This window comes from Myxine glutinosa, chromosome 13 (assembly GCF_964187855.1).
Source record: "Myxine glutinosa chromosome 13, kmMyxGlut1.1, whole genome shotgun sequence".
NCBI lineage: Eukaryota > Metazoa > Chordata > Myxini > Myxiniformes > Myxinidae > Myxine > Myxine glutinosa.
This window is the reverse complement of record NC_136273.1, coordinates 9,291,781-9,317,102: the sequence shown is the minus strand read 5'-3', so window position 1 is coordinate 9,317,102 and position 25,322 is coordinate 9,291,781. Positions and strand designations below refer to the sequence as shown.

The window sequence follows — 25,322 nt, the reverse complement described above, 5'->3', positions numbered from 1 at the left end:
GGCAAAGCGGCGCAAGTTGTTTTTGGAAAGCAGTCCATGGCTCGCTGGAGCAGCTCAGCTATCTTAGGTCTCAGGTAACCTGGTAACCTTTCCTATTTGTACCTGCCGTACACACAGCTACATCAGGTGTAACAGGTGAGAGAGAAAAGGTACGTTGAGTTTTTTTTTTTTTTTTTTTCCTGAATGTGTTTGTTTCGTTTTATTAAACCATTTGCTATTTGTGTTTAAATTATTTCGCTTCTCGCTGATGTTTTTATTTTATTATTTATACCTGATGAGTTTTCTGAGGTAATGCGAACGTTGCCGTGTCCGGTGAATGGATCCTGTTAACTGCGAACATTCTGTATGAATTCTGTGCTTTATTTATGTTGTGAATAAAAGAGGAGATTGAATGAATCAAACGGTGTTTTCTCCTTATTTTCTTTGCTCCTTCGTGCACGGAGTGTCCGTTGGCGCCATTTTGATTTGTATTCCGCTCTCATCCTCGTCCTGTTCCATTTCTGGCGTTTGGTTACATTTCCTGGGTTCTAGTGGAAGCCGGAGGGACACGTCGCTCGGTTATTACCTGTACGATATCACGAGACGTGTACGGGAAGCAGCCGCACCATGTTTCGTGCTGTTTGGGGTTTTCCTCCTTTGACGAGGTACAAGAGCGAGACGTGGCGACATCGTCATGAAGAAAAGCTCCGAAATTGATGAATTGTGTCGGTCACGTGCGCTGGGATAAAGCGCACTTGGTATGTACGTGGGGGACGAAGGAGAGGTGTACGTCGTACGTGCTGCTTTGTGATTGGGGGGAGGGGGATACGTACATGGAGGCTTCTACTTCTAGGAGTGGGGGGAGATTTGTACGTGCTGCTATGTGATTGGGCGATGGGGATACGTACATGGAGGCTTGGGGGGGAGGGGGTGATGTACGTGGGGAGAGGGGGATACGTACATGGAGGCTTGGGGGGAGGGGGTGATGTACGTGGGGAGAGGGGTACTTTGTGGTTTGTTTTTGCGGTACATAGATGTAGACTTTTATTTGTCTTTTTAGGGGGAAGGGAGGATCCGGAGGGGGTCTCACTAAAATCTGAAATGGAGCGAAATGGACCTCAAAATCCTAACCCGAACAACCCGAACCCTAACCGGCGAAGATTAGCCGACCTCGGAAGGATGACAGGCTGAGTCAACCCCCCTGGCTCCATTTCGGATGATTTTGAAGGTCCATTTCGCTCCATTTCGGATTTTAGTGAGACCGATCCGGAGGGGGAAGCTTTGTCCGGAGGGGTCTCTCGGCCCATCACCCCCATGTGTCTTGCACGGAGTCGGAGATCAGTGGGTAGAAGCCTTCCTGGGGCGTTGTGTTGAGGGGGGGGGGGGGGGGGGGGGATGAAACTTTGCTCCACAGGGTGTGCAGGTGTACCTACATGGAAGGTTCGTCTATGGGCGCGGGGGAGGAGGAGGTGTTCGTGGAGCCTTTTGGCAATGGGTGAGGGGAGAGAGTTGTATAGGTGTAGGCTTTGTCTGTGGGAGAGAAGAGGAGAGAAGGGTGGGGTTATGTATGTGGATGTTGATGGGGAGTGATGTATCGGAAGGCTTTATGGTAAAGCATGAGGTGTTCGTACATGGAGTCTAATTTGTCCCTCAGTTGGGTTGGCTGGGCCTCATAGTCTAGTTTGTCCCTCAGTTGGGTTGGCTGGGCCTCATAGTCTAGTTTGTCCCTCAGTTGGGTTGGCTGGGCCTCATAGTCTAGTTTGTCCCTCAGTTGGGTTGGCTGGGCCTCGTGGAGTCTAATTTGTCCCTCAGTTGGGTTGGCTGGGCCTCGTGGAGTCTAATTTGTCCCTCAGTTGGGTTGGCTGGGCCTCATAGTCTAATTTGTCCCTCAGTTGGGTTGGCTGGGCCTCATAGTCTAGTTTGTCCCTCATTTGGGTTGGCTGGGCCTCATAGTCTAGTTTGTCCCTCAGTTGGGTTGGCTGGGCCTCAGTCTAGTTTGTCCCTCAGTTGGGTTGGCTGGGCCTCATAGTCTAATTTGTCCCTCAGTTGGGTTGGCTGGGCCTCATAGTCTAGTTTGTCCCTCATTTGGGTTGGCTGGGCCTCATAGTCTAGTTTGTCCCTCAGTTGGGTTGGCTGGGCCTCATAGTCTAGTTTGTCCCTCAGTTGGGTTGGCTGGGCCTCATAGTCTAATTTGTCCCTCAGTTGGGTTGGCTGGACCTCATAGTCTAATTTGTCCCTCAGTTGGGTTGGCTGGGCCTCATAGTCTAATTTGTCCCTCAGTTGGGTTGGCTGGGCCTCGTGGTGCAATGTTTGTGGCCTAAAGTTGGGACACTGGAGGTGTTTGTTTGCCCCTTGTTGTTGAGTGGTGTTTATAAGTAATGGGGAGTAGATTCTCTTCATACCTGGTATTCGCACACACCTGGAGTGACGGCGCAGGATGCTCTTAGTGACTCACCTGGGACAGGTAGTTTGAGGAGGTTTGATTTCACCGGCTCTAGTGTCTCGCACAATGGGGCTCACCACGTCCCCCTAACACCAATGTGGGGTTTTGTTTGCAAACCTGTTGACGCAGCACGTTTTTCATCCCACGCATTGTAGAGGAAATGAACAACTGCCCTTTGGATATGGGATGAGACTTTCCCAATGAGCTCCTTGTAGCCTGAGTAAAGCGGATTGGAAATCGGTGTCATTCAGTATTATGGAGATGGTCAGAACCTTCTTTTTTTTTTTTTTTTTGTCTTCCAGCCATGGCGTTGTCTGCAAGTTCTCGGTTGGACAAGTCCATAAAGACCGCATACATGAATCTGGATCAGAACAAGCAGGTCCAGGCGATGTACATCTGGATCGATGGTACCGGCGAGAGCCTCCGGTGTAAAACTCGCACACTCGACTTCGAGCCAAAGGCCGTCTCGGGTACGATCTGTGCGATCATGTACGTCATCCTGACGTCATGTATAGTTCACTTTCGAAACGCCTTTTCTACTGTCGAGTCGAGACGCACGAGGGTGGGGTAAAACGTGGGGGAGAATGAGGGTGGGGTAAAATGTGGAGGGTGGGGTAAAACGTGGTGGAGCATGAGGTTGGGGTAATACGTGGTGGAGTACGAGGGTGGGGTAAAACATTGTGCAGTATATTGTTACATGACATTTTACCAGTAAAACAGAGTTGGGAGAGAATGGGGAAATGTTGATTGTAAGGTTTTTATTATTATTATTATTATTATTATTATTATTTTCTGGTTTATTATCTCCCTCCTTCCCCTTTTCTGTTCCTTTATCTTTGGCGCGTCTAAACAGAATTACCAGAGTGGAATTTTGATGGCTCAAGCACAAAGCAAGCGGAGGGTTCAAACAGCGACATGTACCTCATACCAGTGGCTATGTTCCGTGATCCTTTCCGACTGGACCCAAACAAACTGGTCTTTTGTGAAGTTCTCAAATACAATCGCAAACCTGCAGGTACTTTATGGTTAATTTTTCCCAATTATTTCTCCATTTATTTATTTTTGACGGTTGAATCTATTATGTTATTACAATGGTTATGTATACACAACAACAACATGCATTTTAAAGGCCATTTTCCCTACTAGAGCGGGGGTTAGCCAAAAAAAAAAAGGTTATGTATGATGTCTGATACATACTTCGTCAGATTTGGCTATTTTGTGGTTGGTTTTATTGGAGAAGTGATTCAATTTTTGCCCCTGATATTGAACCTTGAACGTCTCCACAGAGACAAACCTGCGGATAACCTGCAAAAAGGTGATGGAGAAGGCCTCCCATTGTCATCCCTGGTTTGGAATGGAGCAGGAGTATACACTGCTCGGAGTAGATGGACACCCCTTTGGCTGGCCATCAAATGGTTTTCCTGGTCCGCAAGGTACACGACCATTCGTGCTGCTTTTGAAAAGCTTTCCAGAATGTCGTCCCCGTACTTTTTTGAAAAATAAAATAATAATAATAATAATAAAATATACATATATATAAATAACGGGGGGGGGGGGGATATTGTGACCTGCTCAGCCTGTCTGTCTGTCCGTCCGTCATTCTATCTCCTAGACGGTTTCGCACAAATTAGACAAACTTTGTGGTTCTGATCACCTGGCTATAAGGTACAAGAGCAGTATCATTTTAACCCCCCCCCCCCCCCCCACTCCCGCCGGGGCCCAATCAAAAGGTCAAATACTGAAAAATGCAATAACAGGAACTTTGTTTTTAAACTTTTGTGATACTCGCAGGCAGGACACCCATTTTCTGATCTCCCATTGTTACCTGTCTGTGAACTTGGGTGGGAGAGGGGAGTTGCAACATCATGCATGAAGCATTATGTGCACATGTCCAGGCCCTTATTCCATGATAGTGGTAAACAGTCATTTTGAAGAACCTGTAGTTGCCACGACGAATTTGAACTTTGATCTGACGATGACCTTTCGCTGTCGGGTAGGAAAATGCGCTGAACATTCCCGGAAAGTGCTTGGATGGGATCACCAACTTTTGTTTAATTTCTTCAATTCGCATCCGAGGCTCACTGTCGCCTCTCTTCACATCCGAGGCTCACTGTCACCTCTCTTCACACCCGAGGCTCACTGTCGCCTCTCTTCACATCCGAGGCTCACTGTCACCTCTCTTCACATCCGAGGCTCACTGTCGCCTCTCTTCACATCCGAGGCTCACTGTCACCTCTCTTCACATCCGAGGCTCACTGTCGCCTCTCTTCACATCCGAGGCTCACTGTCACCTCTCTTCACACCCGAGGCTCACTGTCACCTCTCTTCACATCCGAGGCTCACTGTCGCCTCTCTTCACATCCGAGGCTCACTGTCGCCTCTCTTCACATCCGAGGCTCACTGTCACCTCTCTTCACATCCGAGGCTCACTGTCACCTCTCTTCACATCCGAGGCTCACTGTCACCTCTCTTCACATCCGAGGCTCACTGTCACCTCTCTTCACATCCGAGGCTCACTGTCACCTCTCTTCACATCCGAGGCTCACTGTCACCTCTCTTCACATCCGAGGCTCACTGTCACCTCTCTTCACATCCGAGGCTCACTGTCACCTCTCTTCACATCCGAGGCTCACTGTCACCTCTCTTCACATCCGAGGCTCACTGTCACCTCTCTTCACATCCGAGGCTCACTGTCACCTCTCTTCACATCCGAGGCTCACTGTCACCTCTCTTCACATCCGAGGCTCACTGTCACCTCTCTTCACATCCGAGGCTCACTGTCACCTCTCTTCACATCCGAGGCTCACTGTCGCCTCTTCACATCCGAGGCTCACTGTCGCCTCTTCACATCCGAGGCTCACTGTCGCCTCTTCACATCCGAGGCTCACTGTCACCTCTCTTCACATCCGAGGCTCACTGTCACCTCTTCACATCCGAGGCTCACTGTCACCTCTCTTCACATCCGAGGCTCACTGTCACCTCTCTTCACATCCGAGGCTCACTGTCACCTCTCTTCACATCCGAGGCTCACTGTCACCTCTCTTCACATCCGAGGCTCACTGTCACCTCTCTTCACATCCGAGGCTCACTGTCACCTCTCTTCACATCCGAGGCTCACTGTCACCTCTCTTCACATCCGAGGCTCACTGTCACCTCTCTTCACATCCGAGGCTCACTGTCACCTCTCTTCACATCCGAGGCTCACTGTCACCTCTCTTCACATCCGAGGCTCACTGTCGCCTCTTCACATCCGAGGCTCACTGTCGCCTCTTCACATCCGAGGCTCACTGTCGCCTCTCTTCACATCCGAGGCTCACTGTCGCCTCTTCACATCCGAGGCTCACTGTCGCCTCTTCACATCCGAGGCTCACTGTCGCCTCTCTTCACATCCGAGGCTCACTGTCGCCTCTCTTCACATCCGAGGCTCACTGTCGCCTCTTCACATCCGAGGCTCACTGTCGCCTCTTCACATCCGAGGCTCACTGTCGCCTCTCTTCACATCCGAGGCTCACTGTCACCTCTTCACATCCGAGGCTCACTGTCACCTCTCTTCACATCCGAGGCTCATTGTCACCTCCCTTTATTTATTTATCCTATTTATTATTCCTTTTCTTCAATCTTCGGGCAATTCCCCTTAATAACTAGGGCATGCCCGTACTATATCTATATCTAAAATTATATCCCCCCCCCCCTCTATTTACATGAAATGGTTTGGTCCAAAGCGAACGGCTTGCGAGTACGGTGACAATCCCCCCCCTCTATTTACATGCAATGGTTTGGTCCAAAGCGAACGGCTTCCGGAGTTTGGTAAAGAAATCGCCATCGCGTGCACAAACGCGCAGGAAAGCGAATGAATCGCAAATTCGTTTTTATTAGTTGTAAAACATAGTTTAACGCCAACATAGTTTGCAAACGTGAAATAAATGAATACGCTCTCAAATGTGCCATCCGAGGCAGAGTGTGCCCGCCACGTTCGGCACACGCGATCGTTCGCTGCTCTCTGATTGGTTGAATCGTTTTTTGGACATAGCTCGGTAAGTAATTGTCCGATTAATATGAAACCTTGAAAAGGCACATCCTCGGGTCCCCAGCAATATACCTGGCAAGTTAAAAGTATATCGGACCCGTGGTTGTCGAGAAACAGCGGTCACAGACAAACGTACAGACGTACAGACAGACAGACAGAGATTACTGGAATTATAGATAGATTTGTCAGCTGATTTCCACACACTCGTTTTTGCAATGATTGGTGTTTTCCTCTCCTACACTCTCCATTCCTACACTCTCCATTCCTACACTCTCCATTCCTACACTCTCCATTCCTACACTCTCCATTCTCCTACTCTCCATTCTCTCCATTCCAAGGCATATGGGCCGGTGCTCCTGCCTCACACCTAGCTCGTCTTCACGCTGTTGAAACCAAAGCGTTCAGAATCATTGGAATCTCCCGCGATGACGCTATCTCCGAGGGCGTTTCACTCGCTCACTCACTGCAGGCAGGTTGGTGGTCTTTCCGTCTTCTACCGACTCCTCTCCGGCCTTGCTCCTCCAGCTCTCTCTGGGCTCTGTCCCCCAAAATATTCCTACAGGTCGCACAAGATCTGCCTGCAACCCTCTTATGGTTAAACTGCCAAAATCAAGACTCTCTGCTCACCTTCACTCCTTCATTCCTCTTTTCTCCCGCCTCTGGAACAAACTCCCTCACTCTCTTCAATCCCACTCGTCCCTCCAGGTGTTTAAAACAGCTGTTCACCACCATCTCTTATCTTCCCCCATCCAAAACCTTGATCTTGTCTATCCCCGCTAATTTCACCCCAAATCCTCTTTTTTGAAATACCAACTTCTGTCCTGGAAGTCCTTGGTGTCCTTGTGTTTGTACTTCTCCCACCCCCCCCCCCCCCTCCTTCCCATGCCGCCTCCCCCCTAGCCCTCCCTCCCACAGATCTCCCGATGTCCCTGCTCACAAATGTTGTGTTTATGTGCTTCCCCTTCTCTCCCCATCTTGTCTACCGCTCCCCTTTTTATATATTTTGTTTGTTTGTCTGTTTTGTTTCTGTGATAAATGCTAGCTCTTTCACGAGAATCGATTATTTATACAAAAAAAAGAGGAATTCTAATCCTCACTGATTTTTGTCAAATGTTGTCCAACTTGTCTTGCTCTCCTCCTTGTTGTTACAGAATTGAGCTGTTTCCCAATCTGTTTTCTATTCCCTTTTGTGTTTCCCCTCCCCCTCCTCCTTTGGGACCCTCGCATCTGTGCAATGTCGATGTTTGTTCTCCCATGTGATGTGAATCATTGCTGCGTAGTCAGATGGGTAATGGGCATCGAGGGCTTGTGCCTTTTCCAGCAGGCGATGCCAATCTGTTGATGCACCAATTGCACGGCGTTTCCAATGATTCTCGGCTGTGATCTGCAGGTCCATATTACTGTGGCGTAGGTGCCGACAAGGCATATGGGAGAGACATCGTGGAATCGCACTACCGTGCGTGCCTCTTTTCCGGTGTGACCATTTGTGGGACAAATGCAGAGGTGATGCCTTCACAGGTGAGTTTGAGTTGAGGTTTTGTTTTGAAATTTTTTGATGAAGTGGGATTTCTTTGGCTTTTTGGTGAGACTGTAGACTCAAACTCCACCGTTTGTGAGCATTGTAGCATCATCCAGACCAAGTTTGCAAACTACCTTTTAGTTTGTTTTTTTTAGTATACTTTCCTTTGGGTGGTTACCTGCAAAAATTAACCACTTTGTGTAATATCCTTTATTAAATGGATATATCTGTACCTGAGCTTGTCTTGGGAGATCTCACAATTTGTAGATTACTGCGTTTAATTTTGATGGCCACGTGTTGGCAAAGAGACAAGTTTGTAGTTTGTATATGAACCTCATGCGGACAGTCGTGGCAAAATAAATGGGTCACTTGTCTTTTTATTACGCCCCTGTCTTCCTGGGACATCCGCTTTTACAGTGGGAGTTTCAGGTGGGACCATGTGAGGGTGTGGACATGGGTGACCACCTGTGGCTTGCCCGGTTTCTTCTACATCGTGTGTGTGAGGACTTTGGTGTAGTGGTCAGCTTTGATCCCAAACCCATCCCTGGGAATTGGAACGGAGCTGGCTGTCACACCAACTTCAGTACTTTGGCCATGCGGCAGCCTGGCGGTTTACAGTGCGTTTGCCCATTTGGCATCACCTTTCTCTGTCTCTGTCTCTCTGTCTCTCTGTCTCCCTCTCTCTGTCTCTCTCTCTCTCTGTCTCTCTCTGTCTCTCTCTCTCTCTGTCTCTCTCTCTCTCTCCCTGTCTCTGTCTCTCCCTGTCTCTGTCTCTCTCTGTCTCTGTCTCTGTCTCTCTCTCTGTCTCTCTCTCTGTGTCTCTCTCTCTGTGTCTCTCTCTCTGTGTCTCTCTCTCTGTGTCTCTCTCTCTGTGTCTCTCTCTCTGTGTCTCTCTCTCTGTGTCTCTCTCTCTTTCCTTTGTAATCTCATGTCCGTCTTTGTCTGCTTGTGCTAACCAAGAGGCTTTTTGTTTGTGCTTTTGTACGTTTCCCTTTGGTATATTTGGTAGAGGTGCGTATTGTAAGCTGTCCTCCACCCTTCTTTCTCCCTCATTAGGCATATTGAGTATGCGATAGAGAAGCTGGCACGACGACATGCATATCACATCCGAATGTACGATCCAAGCGGAGGACAGGACAATGCACGTCGTCTCACCGGAGCCCACGAAACCTCCAGTATTCACGAGTTCTCTGCAGGCGTGGCAAACCGCGGAGCTTCGATTCGTATACCGCGACAGGTTCGTCGGCCGCATAATGTAGACAAAGTAATACGCTTGTTCAGGGTTTTGTCAAAGTATGTTGGTGGCTGCTTGTTTGCGAGGCAGTTTATTTGTGCAGGCCGATGAACTAGGTGTTTGTACTTGTGTCCCCAAGGTGGGCCGTGATGGTTTTGGCTACATGGAGGACCGACGTCCTTCGGCAAACTGTGACCCCTACAGGGTAACCGAGGCGATCGTGCGCACCTGTATCCTCGATGAGACGGGCGAAGACCCATCCAGTGGCAAGGACTCCGAGTAGTGGGAGTCGAGACTTGTGCAATGTTTTGAAGTTTAAGGAAGATATGGTGGAGGTTGTTTAGTTGATTGGTTTCAGAGGCATATTATTACTCTTCCTCTTCTGTGGATAGCACGATGAAACGATTCCTACTTTCTAAATGCATTTTGAAATAACTGATTTTTGCCTTTTACTTCCTGCTATTAGCATAGTTTAATTATTTTTTCTGTGTTGGGGCTCGTTTCCCATTCCAGTCTAGGAGGACTGATATGATTGTAATAATGCGCTATAACTGTGGTTCGTGCCTTAAATGGCGTGCTGTAAATCGATGTTCCGGTACTGTGGATATTGTACGTAACAGAGTAGCTTACATGATGTCCCAGCTTGCTTGGTGAATGTCAAGTTGTTGTTAAGCATCACTTTTGGTTTTCTGGCAACCTTTATTTAACGAGGCTTAAATTTGGCTTTTCGTTTGGCAATGGAGGTTTTATGAAAGTTTTAATAGGCCAATAATAAAATGAAAATGTTTCCAGGTTTAAAACGATCTCTCTGCCCCTCTGAGTCATGCTTCTGCTTTTTCTGCAAACTTTTGCTTCCTACCTCACCCATGCAACTCTTTTGTTTTGGCTTTCTCTTTCCGTTTAACCTCAATTTTATTATCTAATTATTTAAAGGAAATTGTTTTCTTGGCACTTTTTGACTTTAAAGGGCTAGTTGGTAAATATATATATATATATATATATATATAATGTATATATATATATAATTTTTCCTCAACACGTCAATTGTCCGACCATCATAAAACAAATGTCTGCACAGGGTAAGATTACGATGCTTATCTCTGGCCTTTGCCATTATTTGGCTGAACTTTGGTGATTGCGATCATTGACCTTTACCCCTTCTGCTTATTATTATTATTTTTTTTTATTAATGAATCCCAGCAAAACAATCGTTTTGAATAAGAATAACATGTTTGGCTTTGTGAGAACGATGCCCGCTGCTGTCATATTTGTTCTAAACTGTGTATTCCTTTGAGTTTTCAACCAATCTGTGGTCTTGAGCTACTAATTAATAGTGATGTGGTTTATTATTCAACAAATGTTAGCAATCTGAGTGAGTTTGTTTGAAATGTCATTTTGAAACAGTTTACAATAAATCATGGTTGATGTTCGATCTGTCCAAGTACTGATTTAAAGTGAATGAAGAGCTGCGGATGAGCGAAGTTTGGATTTCCACTATCGAGCTGACTGCTGTTCAAAGTCCGTTGGCTTTTGCGTAACGCAGCCTTCATGACGTGATAAGCTCATAACCAGTTACGAATGGGGAGTGGCTTTACCTTGCTATTCAAATTATTTGATTTATTAAGAGGTTTTTGAGGCACTTGCACCAGAAACTATAAACTAAGCCATGTACACCTGGCCACCAGATCTTTGCATCTTGCTTTTTTTGCTCTTTTCAACATGATCGAAGGCTCGTGGTGGAGCTGCCATATATGGACATCACTACCTGAGGCACTCGGTACCAACAACGCCACAACAATGGTGCCGTATTTCCTCACTGCCTGCAGTCGTGCATTTCCTTCTCTCCATGGATGCCAACCTATGAGGATTGTCCATGCTCTTGACCTTTTAAATGCTGAACATCAAGCACGAAGAACCACGATGTACTAGTGTAATTATTTTGTATGAAATGACCAGAGCTTAAACCGCAGACCTCCCAGACTCGAAGCAGATGCTCTAACCATTAGAGTCTGGTTGCTCTCCTTTGGATTTGCCAATAGTTAAGGTCATGTGATTTATTGAAGGTGAGATAGTAAATACTGCCGTGTGATCCCCCTTGGTGAATACCGGGGAATCACGGATAGCAAGCGAGCGTTACTTCGAGGCGTTGTTCAATGGCGGATATTTCTCCGCGTGGGAAGAAGACGAAGCTGGAAGCTTTTACCTGTTGGGCCTGCATGGCAGCTCCAGTCCTGCAGGAAATGAACTCACACGAAAAACGGAATTGAAATGTACAAAAATAGACGTTTATTAACCGTAACCTGAGAACAATGAAAACGCGACGCTCAAGTAAATGTCCTAAAATGGAGCGCTCCCACACCAGACGTATAAAACACAAGGGAGAATATATGAAAATAAAGGGGTGTGTATGTGGGCTTGGCTCAATCGGATGATGTATCTCGCCAAGACCCCTCTCAGGCTCATTGGCGGGAAGAAGGCCTCGACCGCGCCCTTGTTCACTAGGCCTCTAAGGCCTCCCACACGAAGCGAACGGGCGGGCATGTAACCCGCTTCCTCAGCTGTGCAATGTCCTCGGATTCGGCATGCAACTGCGATGCACCCAACGTTCGTATCAGAAGGGAGAGAGGGTCGAGGGTGAAGGAAGGCTTGAGGGTAAGAGGTCGGAGTCGAGGAGCCGCGAGGGCACCAGCGAACGAGGTCCAGGCACCAAGGGATCCAAAAACGAGAAAAGCAAAATTCCGGCTAGCCAGTTCTTTTATCGCCCGTGGTGTGACGTCATCGGTCCTCCCTTCCAATCAGTCCGTCGGCTTCTTGCCCCTGCCTTGACCAATCACGTGTCCCTCCTTACCCTGGCTTTCCCGTTGGTCGACTCCTGGCCCAATAGCGCGTCCTTTCTTACACTGGCCTTTCATTGGTCAACTCCCACCCATTGGTGTGATCTCCCCATCAACCCCTCGACCAATCCATCGCGAGGTGGGCATGGCCTCAGCCGGCCTGAACAATGTTTTATCGCCATGTTGGCGCAATGCGTGGGCGCTTCCTGCCTGCACTTCCGGTGAGTTTTATTGTGGGGGGGAATTTAATTAGTATGTGTGTGTGTTGCTAATGGGCCTTTCCTGCTCTACGTGTCTAGTGCGTTGCCATACGGGACGAAGGATAAATCACCAGGTCTCCCACACAGGGGAATTAGCATAATCCCTACGATAATTAGCACAAGGACATTCTCGTATGACCACAAATATACAAGCTTAAACCGACATCCGGGCTAAACAGGTCCTCTACTTATTGCACGGGGTGATTCTTCTTTTTCACGACAGTCGGAGCATGATACCTGCACAGATCTACCTGATCTATTTATCACTCTACCCTAAAATTCATAACAATACTAATTAGTCACAATGTAACATTCGCCAGCTTAACCATGTGCAGGATATCCTTGAGCTGCCTCTGAGTTGTCTAGCTTGAGTTTGAATCTTGACTCGGCGATACTTGTCCTTACGCAAGCATGGCGAGGCATCAGTGTGTGCTGTCCCTCAGATGGATGTTAAACTGGGCGTCCCATCTGCTGGCATCCTTTGGCGGACATTGAAGATCCCACAGTGTACTCCGAGTAGTAGGCGAGCTTTCACCGGCACACTGAACAAACTCCAATTTCTTGTACCCTAAGTCGAGTAGCTTGCATCAGAGTGGCAACCCATGTGATGGAGTATGAGTACCTCCACCACAATACTCAACTCGCAGCCGTTTACTTCACTTTTGTTTGAATAGCACTCGTAGATGGCCATCACTGTCGAATATTGACATTTACTTCAGTCTAACGATGGAAACTTGTAAACTTAAGACTTGTAGTGTTCCATATGCTTTACCCATGACGTAGACTGTCCAAGATTTTTGTCTTTGATAAGTTCATGACATTGTGAGAGCTCTGACCAGCTGTCTGGTTCTCATATCTATCCTGGCCTCCACTGCCACCTATTAGGTCACATGGTCATTAATTCAAATGCTCTTTACAAACAATTGTTACCTCTGCCACGAAAGGTGGATGGAGGTTATGTTTTCACCCCCTGTCTGTCTTTTAGTGTGTCTGTTTGTGAACCGGATATCTCAAAGTTGTCGAAGAAGTTGGACGAATCGATTCGGCATATAACCACAAAGAATTGATTCAACTTTGGTGAAGTTTCGAATATGGATCTGGAACAAATGCATTTTGTTCGTATATAAAATGCATCTTGTGAAAAATTCCAGGAGCATAGAAAAGGCTCCTTTATATATGGTATGTGGCAAAGTATAGAAAAGAAGAGACTTTCCATCGTTTATAGAATATGCCAAACAGAAAAAAAGGGATGTTCAAAACAAATATCCTGATCATGCTGGACTACCCTTGTGTTCTTAGGAGGAACCAAGTAATGCCCTAGTAAAGTTTATGTAAAGGAGCGCCAATTTGATTCATACAGTTACATGAAGAAGTAAATGTATTTTCGATGCAGTTACAGTCTCTTGATTTCAAAGTGACCTCTTCGCGGTCCTTCATTTTTCTGTAAAATATTAAAATGCCAAACATAATATTAGTTTTCTATTCTATTGCAGAAGTAGGTGTACTTATACAATTCATCCATCATCTCTAATTATCATCAGTATTCATCATGTACAGATCACGTTTGTCCAACATGTCTGCAAGGTCAACACTTGCAGGTTTATGTAATGTGCAATTATGGTTCAAAAGCGACTGGTAAAATAGGCCGCACTTCACATGTGTAAAATTCCTTTCAACTAATCCAATTGTTGCCGGTAATGTGGACACGCATGGCACTCGTCCCGAAGAATACATCACACCCAACATGTCTGCAATTGGTTGGTACACCGTACATACTAACTTTATTATTTTTTAAACAAATTTGATTTCACACACATGCACATTATCTTATGTGTTTTCGTTTTTAAGTAACACAGAAAACTTTACGTACTGATGGGTTTTAACTTGTATATGTAGGGCGCCCCTTTATATGAACTTTTCTAGAGCATTACTTGGTTCCTCCTAAGAACACAAGGGTAGTACAGCATGCACACGAGATTTGTTTTAAATGTCCCTTGTTTTCTATACTTTGCCACATCGCAATATAAAGGAGCCTTTTCTATGCCCCTGGAATTTTTGTCCCCCGTCGCACCGCGGAGCGAAAGGGGGATTATGGTTTTCCCCTCCGTCTGTGCGTCCGTCCATCTGTGCGTCGTTGTGAGCGGAATATCTTGAAAAATAAGCGAAGTACCAACTTCTAATCTGGCGTGTGGGTGTGTCTAGGCATAAGGAAGAACGCTATTGAAAATTGGGTCGCCACGTCAAAATCCAAGATGGCCGCCTTGCGTCTTCCACTTTGTCAACTCACATCACTTCACTGACGGGGAACCGAGGCGTAACGCTTGTTGTCCCCCGTCGCACAGTGGAGCGAAAGGGGGACTATGGTTTTCCCCTCCGTCCGTGTGTCCGTCCGTCCTTCCGTCCGTCCATGCGTGCGTGCGTGCGTGCGTAAGCGAAGGACCGCATTCGAATTTGGTGTGTGGGTGCAACCCACGTCAAAATCCAAGATGGCCGCCGCCATGTATGTCTGAACCTTGTGAGATGAATATCTTGAAAAATAAGCGAAGTACCAACTTCTAATAAATTAGAAGTACCAACTTCTAATAATAAATTAGAAGTTGGTACTTCGCTTATTTTTCAAGATATTCATCTCACAAGGTTCAGACATACATGGCGGCGGCCATCTTGGATTTTGACGTGGGTTGCACCCACACACCAAATTCGAATGCGGTCCTTCGCTTACGCACGCACGCACGCATGCATGGACGGACGGAAGGACGGACGGACACACGGACGGAGGGGAAAACCATAGTCCCCCTTTCGCTCCACTGTGCGACGGGGGACAACAAGCGTTACGCCTCGGTTCCCCGTCAGTGAAGTGATGTGAGTTGACAAAGTGGAAGACGCAAGGCGGCCATCTTGGATTTTGACGTGGCGACCCAATTTTCAAGAGAGTTCTTCCTTATGCCGAGATACACCCACACACCAAATTTGGTGTGTGGGTGTATCTCGGCATAAGGAAGAACTCTCTTGAAAATTGGGTCGCCACGTCAAAATCCAAGATGGCCGCCACCATATATATGTCTGAACCTTGTGAGCGAAATATCTCGAAAAATAAGCGAAGTACCAACTTCTAATCTGGTGTGTGGGTGTATCTCGGCACAAGGATGAACGCTATTGAAAATTGGGTCGCCACGTCAAAATCCAAGATGGCCGCCGCCATGTATGTCTGAACCTTGTGAGCGAAATATCATATCATAGCATGTTTTCTGCGTCTTCCACTTTGTCAACTCACATCACTTCCCCGACGGGGGACCGAGGCGTAACGCTTGATCACAAGAATAACCCTTGTGAAGAAACTGCTTCTGCAGCACCGACACTCTGCACCAGAGCATGCTACTCGCTCATGTGCATCAGAATGAATCGATGCACATTCATCTTACTATAATTCACCAAATGTCTGTCCGTCCGTCCGTTCCCAGGTACCGCAAAAACGGCTGAACCGATCGCAATGAAATTTTGGGTGGGTAATCCTGGGACCCTCTGGAATAAAATAGGCTTTATTGTTTTTCCAATTTTTCAAATTTTCCAGTTTTTCCAAACACGATGGAATAATATTTACCGATATAAACAGTGACGTGGCTTTTATTGAAATTCTTCAAATAATGTTTAGATTTTGATGATTTGCGTGTGATATGATTATATAAATCGTTTAAAATTTAAAAAAGCCTTAAATTTCTGATATTTTGCATTTTCATTTGGGCCTTAGAATTGAAGCTCCGCCCGTAGGGCAGGTACCGTTGCTAGTTTATTTAATTCATTCATTTCATGGATTAATTAAATACATTTATTTATTTATTTATATGTGAAATGTCTGAATCAAAGCCGTTTATAAACCGTCATTATCTGTAGTTTATGTCATCGCAGGAATTTTAACCTTCATCATCAATCTCAACAGTAGTAAGGAGGTAGTCGTAAGGAGGTAGTTGTTGTCGCCGAGCCAGGAGGAGCGCACCTGCACGTGCTCGTTCTGTGGGATTTGCACAGGCACATCACGTACAAGCCTTGGCCGAAGCCAAAGGGAGAAAGAAACCGACCGGATGGCCGAGCTTTGTGTCCAATGGGCGTAAACAAGCTCCACGGTGAATGCGAAACCACGGGAACCGTGGAGCGAGTACAAGGGAACACAAAAGCGGCCATTGTCTGGTCGGGCCTACCTTGCTCTCCACAAGACCCCCGCGTCCGGTGAGGCGTGCACGACCACTTTTCCCAGCCCTCATTCCAAACATTAGTCGTGGTTTCCCTTCTCACAGCAGCTTCGCTTTTGTATCACGTTCGTGTTTCACTGCCAGGGGTCGATATTCGATCTGCTCGACGTAAATCGAGGCCATTATGAGGAGAATCTGGTGAAGGACGACGTTAAAAGTAAAAAATAAATAAATAATAATTACAATGCAACGTTGCACGAAAAAGTAATTAAATAATACGTGGGTTCAATGGGCAAGGGTCATGAAGTGATTCTAATTATGTTGAGGTGGATATTCTCCAGTGAGTTGTGAAGGAGGTTGAAAGTACCGGCACCGACCTGGTGCGTTTGAAGCTGTTTTTGTGGGTTCGATTCCCGACCCGGCTGTAAACTGTAAGATTGCTTCTCCGCAGGCATTGCGTTCCATCACAGCACCAAGGTAGCATTCCTTGTTGTAGATCCCACGGTATCATTTTCACACACAGTGCAAAGGGATGATCAGGTATCACAGGTAGCCACCGTAATCGGACAAATTCCCAATTCATTTCCACAACCCGAAGACATGAGACAGGGGAGTGGCGATCCAATATTTGACTTTGGATTTGGACCCCACGGTGCCGTGCCTCAATAAAGGGTGGGAAGAGAATAACAAGAATGGCCGCTCTGCGGTCACAACCTGCGTCAAAATCTGCTAACGGGCCGATTGGGTAACGCTCATTTTAATGCATGATAAAAAACATTAACTCGACACCTCTCATCCATGTGACCCTCCACCACGGTTATATCAGAACGAGCTTATTCGTCACACTGTTATATCAGAACGAACTGATTCGTCAAACGGTTATATCAGAACGAGCTGATTCGTCACACGGTTATATCAGAATGAGCTGTTTCGTCAAATGGTTATATCAGAACGAGCTGATTCGTCACACGGTTATTTCAGAACGAGCTGATTCGGCACATGATTATATCAGAACGAGCTGATTCGTCACATGGTTATATCAGAACGAACTGATTCGTCACACGGTTATATCAGAACGAGCTGATTCGTCACACGGTTATATCAGAACGAGCTGATTCGTCACACGGTTATATCAGAACGAGCTCATTCATCACACGGTTATATCAGAACGAGCATATTTGTCACACTGTTATATCAGAACGAACTGATTCGTCACACGGTTATATCAGAACGAGCTTATTCGTCAAACTGTTATATCAGAACGAACTGATTCGTCAAACTGTTATATCAGAACCAGCCGATTCGTCACACGGTTATATCAAAACGAGCTTATTCATCACACGGTTATATCAGAACGAGCATATTTGTCACACTGTTATATCAGAACAAGCTGATTCGTCACACGGTTATATCAAAACGAGCTTATTCATCACACGGTTATATCAGAACGAACTGATTCGTCACATGGTTATATCAGAATGAGCTTATTCATCACACGGTTATATCAGAATGAGCTGATTCGTCAAACGGTTATATCAGAACGAGCTGATTCGTCACACGGTTATATCAGAACGAGCTGATTTGTCACACACTTATATCAGAACGAACTGATTCATCACACGGTTATATCAGAACGAGCTGATTCCTCACACAGTTATATCAGAACGAGCTGATTCGTCACATGGTTATATCAGAACGAGCTTATTTGTCACACAGTTATATCAGAACGAGCTGATTCCTCACATGGTTATATCAGAACAAGCTGATTCTTCACGCGGTTACATCAGAATGAGCTTATTAGTCACACGGTTATATCAGAACGAGCTGATTCGTCACACGGTTATATCAGAACAAGCTGATTTGTCACGCGGTTACATCAGAATGAGCTTATTCGTCACACAGTTATATCAGAACAAGCTGATTCGTCAAATGGTTATATCAGAACGGGCTGATTCATCACACGCTTATATCAGAATGAGCTGATTCATCACCCGGTTATATCAGAATGAGCTGATTCATCACACTGTTATATCAGAACGAGCTGATTCGTCAAACGGTTATATCAGAACGAGCTTATTCATCACACGGTTATATCAGAATGAGCTTATTCATCACACTGTTATATCAGAACGAGCTGATTCGTCAAACGGTTATGTCAGAACGAGCTGATTCGTCACACGGTTATATCAGAACGAGCTGATTTGTCACACGGTTATATCAGAACGAGCTGATTCGTCACACGGTTATATCAGAACGAGCTGATTCATCACACGGTTATATCAGAATGAGCTGATTCGTCACACGGTTATATCAGAACAAGTTGATTCGTCACACGGTTATATCAGTACAAGTTGATTCGTCACGCGGTTACATCAGAATGAGCTTATTTGTCACACGGTTATATCAGAACGAGCTGATTCGTCACACAGTTATATCAGAACGAGCTGATTCCTCACATGGTTATATCAGAACAAGCTGATTCGTCACACGCTTATATCAGAACGAGCTGATTCGTCATACGTTTATATCAGAACGAGCTGATTCATCACACGGTTATATCAGAACGAGCTGATTCATCACACGGTTATATCAGAATGAGCTTATTCATCACACTGTTGTATCAGAAGGAGCTGATTCGTCACACGGTTATATCAGAACAAACTGATTCGTCACATGGTTATATCAGAATGAGCTGATTCATCACACGGTTATACCAGAACGAGCTGATTCGTCACACGGTTATATCAGAACGATCTGATTCATCACACAGTTATATCAGAACAAGCGGATTCATCACACGGTTATATCAGAATGAGCCGATTCGTCACACGGTTATATCAGAACGAGCCAATTCTTCACACGGTTATATCAGAACGAGCTGATTCGTCACACGGTTATATCAGAACGAGCTGATTCATCACATGGTTATATCAGAACGAACTGATTCGTCACATGGTTATATCAGAATGAGCTGATTCGTCACACGGTTATATCAGAAGGAACTGATTAGTCACACGGTTATATCAGAACGAGCTGATTCATCTCCCGGTTATATCAGAATGAGCTGATTCATCTCACGGTTATATCAGAATGAGCTGATTCATCACACGGTTATGGATTGTTTAACCCCGTTATGGGGCTGTTCAAAAATTACATCATGGCTAATGCTATTTGTTAAGGAGGTGCTTACCGTGCATGCTGACAGCCTTGTTTAAACCTTACTTTTATTTTTTATTCGACATCGATTCGATTTTTCAGCGCCCCCTCATCGTAAGCAACACATGACCCAAACAAAGCCAATGGAAATCTGACACACCAAATCTGGGCGGTGTTTAATCAGCAAAGGCCGACAGACCTGATGTGTTCGGACCACCATAAAACTAAGATGGTGGCCATATTATTTTGTCTGGGTGTTATGGTGGATGGAGTCAAGCAACAAATGTGGATGTGTTCCCGCAGCTGTCCAACAAATGGGTGCTCATTTCAAAAATCAACCCACAACAAGAACCACAACAACAACCCTGCAGAGCACTTTTTGACCTGCAACACGGTGCAGGTAAAAGGTCGAGTCTGAAGAAATAGAAGACAACTTCAGTCACGCATGAACATTATATAATGGCACAAAACGTCCTGTCATCTTTATTAGCCAGTCCCGTGCACAGCAGGAGACGAGGTTTTGTAATCACTTCTGTGTGTCTGTCTGTGTGTCTGCCTGTGTGTATGTCTGTCTGTGTGTGTGTCTGTCCGGTCCATAACTTGTTTAGCATTTGATCTATTGTCATAAAATTTCACCAAAGCAATATTATGATAATACGGAGAAGGAAAATTAATAATTTGGTGAAAAGGCCAAAGGTCAGCATCACCTAAAATCATCAATTTTCATACAATTGAGCTGAAATTTCAATTTAACATTTAAGTTTTGTCATCAAATTTTCGACAAAGCTTTATTATGATAATATGGAGAAGGGAAATTAATAATTTGGTCAAAAGGTCAAAGTGCAAGGTTGCATAAAATCATCTATTTTCGTCCAATTGACCTGAAATTTTAAGAATTTGCATATTGGGTCACATAATTGGTTCACCAATCAAAAGATAGTAGCTGATTTTTAGCCGCGTCGCAGACGCTGCTCATAGAGTGCCCTCTGCTGTTGTTGTTGTTGTTCTTCTTCTTGTTCTTCTTGTTCTTGCAGAGAAGACAAAACCTCAAAGCTCCACCCATTCTGGGAACCATAGCTCCACCCATTCTGGGAGAGCCTTCATATAAACAAATATCCACCATTTTATTAACTCGCATAGCTTTGAGGCCTGTTTTGTAGGCCCGTGGTGTCTTCCTCTCTCACACAGTTTTATTTCAAATCAAATTCGATATATCATTTCATTTTTCACAGTCGCTAACATAGTTTTAGACTCGGTTGAAAAAAAACGGGAAGAAAATCCGATGAAAGTTGCCCTTTATAGAACGAAATGAATTCTCAAAGGCCTGTAACTTCAAGTCCATTGAGATTTTTTTTTTTTTAATCGCGGCATGCTCAGTCATACACCGCCCGAAATAAGACACGGGAAAATGCCGAGATATATATATATTTTGTTTTAAATCGCGGCATGGTCAGTCATACACCGCCCGAAATAACAGACGGGAAAATGCCGAGATATATTAAAAATTCGTCGCCACACACGGGAAATTGCCGAGATATATTTTCACTTTGCACAAAAATAACATCAAGTAATCGAATCAATAGGAATGTCCTGTGCCTATAACATCGACGTTATAGGCACAGCTGCATCTAGGCATTGTGTAACATCGACGCGGGTTTTGTTTTAATTAAAACTTTTTGTACTTGTTTATTTTAGAATGAAAGCTCAAAAGTCAAGGCTGCATAAAATCATCAATTTTCATTTTTTTTTTTTTTTTAAACTGTGTTCGTTATTTTTAGCATACTGAAGAAGAAGAAGATGTCTGAATGCAAACAGACGAGGGCGAGCTTTGCATTTTCAGTTGTTTTCGAGTTAAGCCCTGTATCCACGATGGAATTGCTATAACCTTGAACTGTCGATACAAACCAGGTTGATGACGGGATCCATCGAGCCACCACCAAGGAAGACCAAAATGGAACGAACAACATCTGAAAAGCTGAACTGGTAACGTGTTAAACAGGTACCATTGTTATAGAAACATGTTATCAGTTTATCAGAAATAGGTAACGCTACATTACTACATACTAGCGTGACTCGACGTGCTCCACGTGCCTCACCACACGTCGTTTCAGAGGGATAGGCATCTTTGACCATTTCGGTGTCTTTTGAGTCTTCAGGGGCTTTTGGGTCTTAAGGGTCTTTTGGTTCCTCTGGGTCTTTAAGGGTCTTTGGGGGTCTTCAGTGTGTTTTGGGTGTTCAGGGTGTTTTGGGTCTTCAGCGTGTTTTGGGTCTTCAGGGTGTTTTGGGTGTTCAGGGTCTTTTGGGTCTTCAGGGTCTTTTGTGTCTTCGGGGTCTTTTTGGTCTTTGTGGTCTTTTGGATCTTCGGTGTCTTCAGGGGCTTTTGGGTCTGAAGGGCCTTTTTGTTCCTCTGGGTATTTAAGGGTCTTTGTGGTCTTCAGGGTGTTTTGGGTCTTCAGGGTGTTTTGGGTCTTTGGGGTGTCTTCGGTCTTCAGGGCTCTTGGTGGTCTAAAGGGTCTCGTGGGACCTAAAGGGTCGTCAAATTTCTGTAGGGTCTCAGCAGTCTAAACGTAAATTAAGAGGGTGTGGCGGACACAAAAGCCCACTGGCGTGGTGACATCATTCCGAGCACCAAGTGGGCGGTGGCCACGCCCGAGGGGTAGGCGTGGCCTCATGATATACACCGGGCGCGCAGCCCGGAGCGCGCCAGTGTTACAGTGAGCTCCTGAAATAAAGACGCTTATAAGTTACCGCTTGTCCGTTTCCTCCTTGCTCGCAAGCAGCGCGCGTAACGCCGCGCTTTACTGGTGACCCCCTCGACGTTGGATCTGCCAGAGCGATCCTTCCACACGCGACGCCATTGCCATGGCCAACTTCATCAAACTTCCCGAATTTTGGGAGGCTCAGGCCGAAGTCTGGTTCGTCCAGGCCGAAGCCCAATTTCAGCTTCGGCGCCTCACCGGCGATGACACGCGCTATTGCCACGTCGTCGCCTCCCTCGGGCCCGGCACGGCCGCTCGACCTCGAGTTGTGTCCGTCCTTCGCCACCCACCGGACGGCCACAAGTACGAGGCACTCAAGCGGCTACTCCTAGCCACGTTCGGCCTCACGGACGACGCACGGGCCGACCGCCTCCTGGATCTCCCCGAGCTCGGTGACACGCGCCCGTCAGTCCGAATGGACCATATGCTGTCACTGTTGGGCGACGAAGCCCCCGGTTCTCTATTCCGGGCGCTTTTCCGTCGCCAACTTCCAGCGCAGGTTCGCCTCGCGTTGGCCGGGACCGGGCTAACGGAACCCCGAGCATTGGCAGCCGAGGCAGACAAGTACTTCGCCGCTTCGGACACGCAGGCGAGAGTCGGCGTGGCCGTCACGGCCCTCGTGGCTGATGCTGCTGATGCTGCTGCTGATGCTGCTGATCCACAGCATCAGCTTATACAGCATACGCAGCATGCTGATACGCACCTCGTGACCGCCGCCCCGCCCACCGCCGCGGCGAAAACCGCCACCGCGGGGAAACCCGCCAACTCCACCGGCCTGGTGGAGCCAGCCGCGCTCCTCCAGCTCCACCACCTGGTGCTGGTTCCACGCCAAGTTCGGCCACGAAGCTCGGCAGTGTCATCCGCCATGCTCCTTCAACAGGTCGGGAAACGCCTGGGCCGGCGCTCAATAGTGGCGATGAGCGCCGGCCGTTCGAGCAGCCTGCTGTTCATAACGGACACCTTCTCCGGGCGCCGTTACCTGTGCGACACGGGAGCGCAGGTGAGTGTTGTTCCCGCCGGCACGTCAGACAAGCACGCCGCAGGTGGGGGCCCCGCGCTGCTTGCCGCGAACGGGACGCCCATCCGTACGTACGGAAAACGCTGCCTCTCTCTGCGGTTCGGAGGGCAGGTTTTCCGATGGACGTTCGTCACCGCCGACGTGCCCATGGCACTGCTTGGCGCGGACTTCCTGTGCGCTAATGGGCTCCTGGTCGACGTAAAGCGCAGACGTCTTGTCCAGGCCGAGACGTTCAGCTCGCTCGCTTGTGCGTTGCCCAGCTCAACGAGCGGCTTGCCAAGCGGCTTGCCGAACGGTTCGGTTCCGGCCACGTTGGTCTGTACGCTTCCGGCAGCGGACGCATTCACCCGCCTCCTCGCCGGCTTCCCGGCCCTCACGCCGCCCACCTTCTCGGCGGGGGCCGTCAAGCACGGGGTGGCCCATCACATCCCCACCGTCGGGCCACCGGTCTACGCCCGGGCACGCCGCCTCGAGCCGACGAAGCTGGCGGTGGCAAAAGCGGCGTTCGCTACCCTGGAGCGACTCGGCATCGTTCGGCGCTCAGAGAGCGCTTGGACGTCGCCGCTGCACATCGTGCCGAAGCCCGGCGGGGGATGGCGACCGTGCGGGGACTATCGCCGTCTCAATGACGCCACGACTCCCGACCGCTACCCCGTCCCCCACATTCAGGACTTTTCCGCCCGTTTGGGGGGCATGTCCTTCTTCTCGAAGGTGGACCTCATACGCGGCTACCATCAGGTCCCCGTCAGGCCGGAGGACATCCCGAAGACGGCGGTCATCACGCCATTCGGACTCTTCGAGTTCCTGCGCATGCCCTTCCGTCTGAAGAATGCGGCTCAGGCATTCCAGCGACTGATGGACAGCGTCCTGCGTGACTTGGATTTTGTCTACGTCTACCTGGACGATATCCTCGTCGCCAGCGCGTCCCGCGAAGAGCACCTACGCCACCTCCGCACGCTCTTCGAACGCCTGGGCCAGCATGGCCTGATTGTGAACCCCGCAAAGTGCCGGTTTGGTGCCACCATAATCGATTTTCTGGGGCACCGTGTCACCAGGCACGGAGCCGTCACCCTGCCGGCCAAGGTGGAGGCGGTGAAGGGGTTTCCGTGCCCCCGCACGATCAGAGGGCTGCAGGAGTTCCTGGGCATGGTGAACTTTTACCATCGGTTCCTGCCCCGTATCGCCCAGCTCCTGCGCCCCCTGCACGAAGCTCTCCGAGGTAAGCCGGGCAAAGGCGACGTTACCTGGACCGAGCAGATGGACACGGCGTTCACGGGCGCGAAGCTCGCCTTGGCTAACGCCACCATGCTCGCGCACCCGATGCACCGATCGCCCTCACCACTGATGCCTCGGACTACGCGGTGGGCGCAGTGCACGAGCAATGGGTGCGTGGAGCTTGGCAACCGCTGGCGTTCTTTAGCCGGCAGCTTCGCCCGCCCGAACGCCGTTACAGTACCTTCGACCGCGAGTTGCTCGGGCTTCACTTGGCGGTCAGGCACTTCCGCCATCTGCTCGAGGGCCGTGCGTTCACTGCCTTCGTCGACCACAAGCCGCTGATCTTCGCGATGGGCAAGGTCACCGAGCCGTGGTCGGCCCGGCAGCAGCGTCACCTCTCGGCCGTGTCCGAGTACACGACGGACATCCAGCACGTCGCGGGGAAGGACAACCCGGTGGCGGATTGCCTTTCCCGGGCCGTCGCCCACGCAGTCCACCTCGGCATCGACTATGCCCAGATGGCAGCGGACCAGGCTGCTGACCCCGACGTCCAGGCCTTGCGGACCGCCGTCACGGGCCTCTGCGTCACCGAGGTGGCGTTCGACGGCGCGGGCGCGGCCCTCTTGTGCGACGTCTCCCTCGGGCATCCTCGCCCCATCGTGCCCGCGGGCTGGCAGCGCCAGGTGTTTGA

The 25,322-nt window shown here is 47.9% G+C and overlaps 1 protein-coding gene and 1 long non-coding RNA gene across 4 annotated transcripts; one reads left to right on the top strand and one right to left on the bottom strand.

Moving 5' to 3' along the window:
• GLUL (glutamate-ammonia ligase) lies at positions 1 to 10,632 on the top strand. Of its 2 annotated transcripts, none has more exons than XM_068133714.2 (8): positions 1 to 135; positions 2,725 to 2,892; positions 3,276 to 3,437; positions 3,709 to 3,855; positions 7,840 to 7,967; positions 8,386 to 8,585; positions 9,025 to 9,205; positions 9,342 to 10,632. In XM_068133714.2, exons 2-8 carry the CDS (start codon positions 2,727 to 2,729, stop codon positions 9,483 to 9,485), a joined length of 1,128 nt encoding a protein of 375 aa, XP_067989815.1. In that variant the 5' UTR covers positions 1 to 135; positions 2,725 to 2,726; the 3' UTR covers positions 9,486 to 10,632. The 2 variants fall into 2 exon arrangements, with proteins under 2 accessions (XP_067989815.1, XP_067989814.1); XM_068133713.2 differs by having other exon boundaries at positions 1 to 149.
• Positions 10,633 to 15,904: 5,272 nt separating this feature from the next.
• Positions 15,905 to 17,077, bottom strand: LOC137438425 (uncharacterized). Of its 2 annotated transcripts, XR_010986690.2 has the most exons (3): positions 16,861 to 17,077; positions 16,493 to 16,678; positions 15,905 to 16,305 (listed from the first exon to the last, which is right to left on the bottom strand). It is a non-coding gene; the product is annotated as an uncharacterized LOC137438425 (long non-coding RNA). The 2 variants fall into 2 exon arrangements; XR_010986689.2 differs by lacking the exon at positions 16,861 to 17,077 and having other exon boundaries at positions 16,493 to 16,705.
• Between the last annotated feature and the right edge of the window lie 8,245 nt (positions 17,078 to 25,322).

Bases quoted from the DNA above. Each gene is read 5' to 3' on its own strand.
- GLUL (XM_068133714.2), top strand. From the start codon at position 2,727: ATGGCGTTGTCTGCAAGTTCTCGGTTGGACAAGTCCATAAAGACCGCA. The intron at 2,893-3,275 runs GTACGATCTGTG...GCGTCTAAACAG, and splicing joins CGAGCCAAAGGCCGTCTCGG to AATTACCAGAGTGGAATTTT. The intron at 3,438-3,708 runs GTACTTTATGGT...ACGTCTCCACAG, and splicing joins ATACAATCGCAAACCTGCAG to AGACAAACCTGCGGATAACC.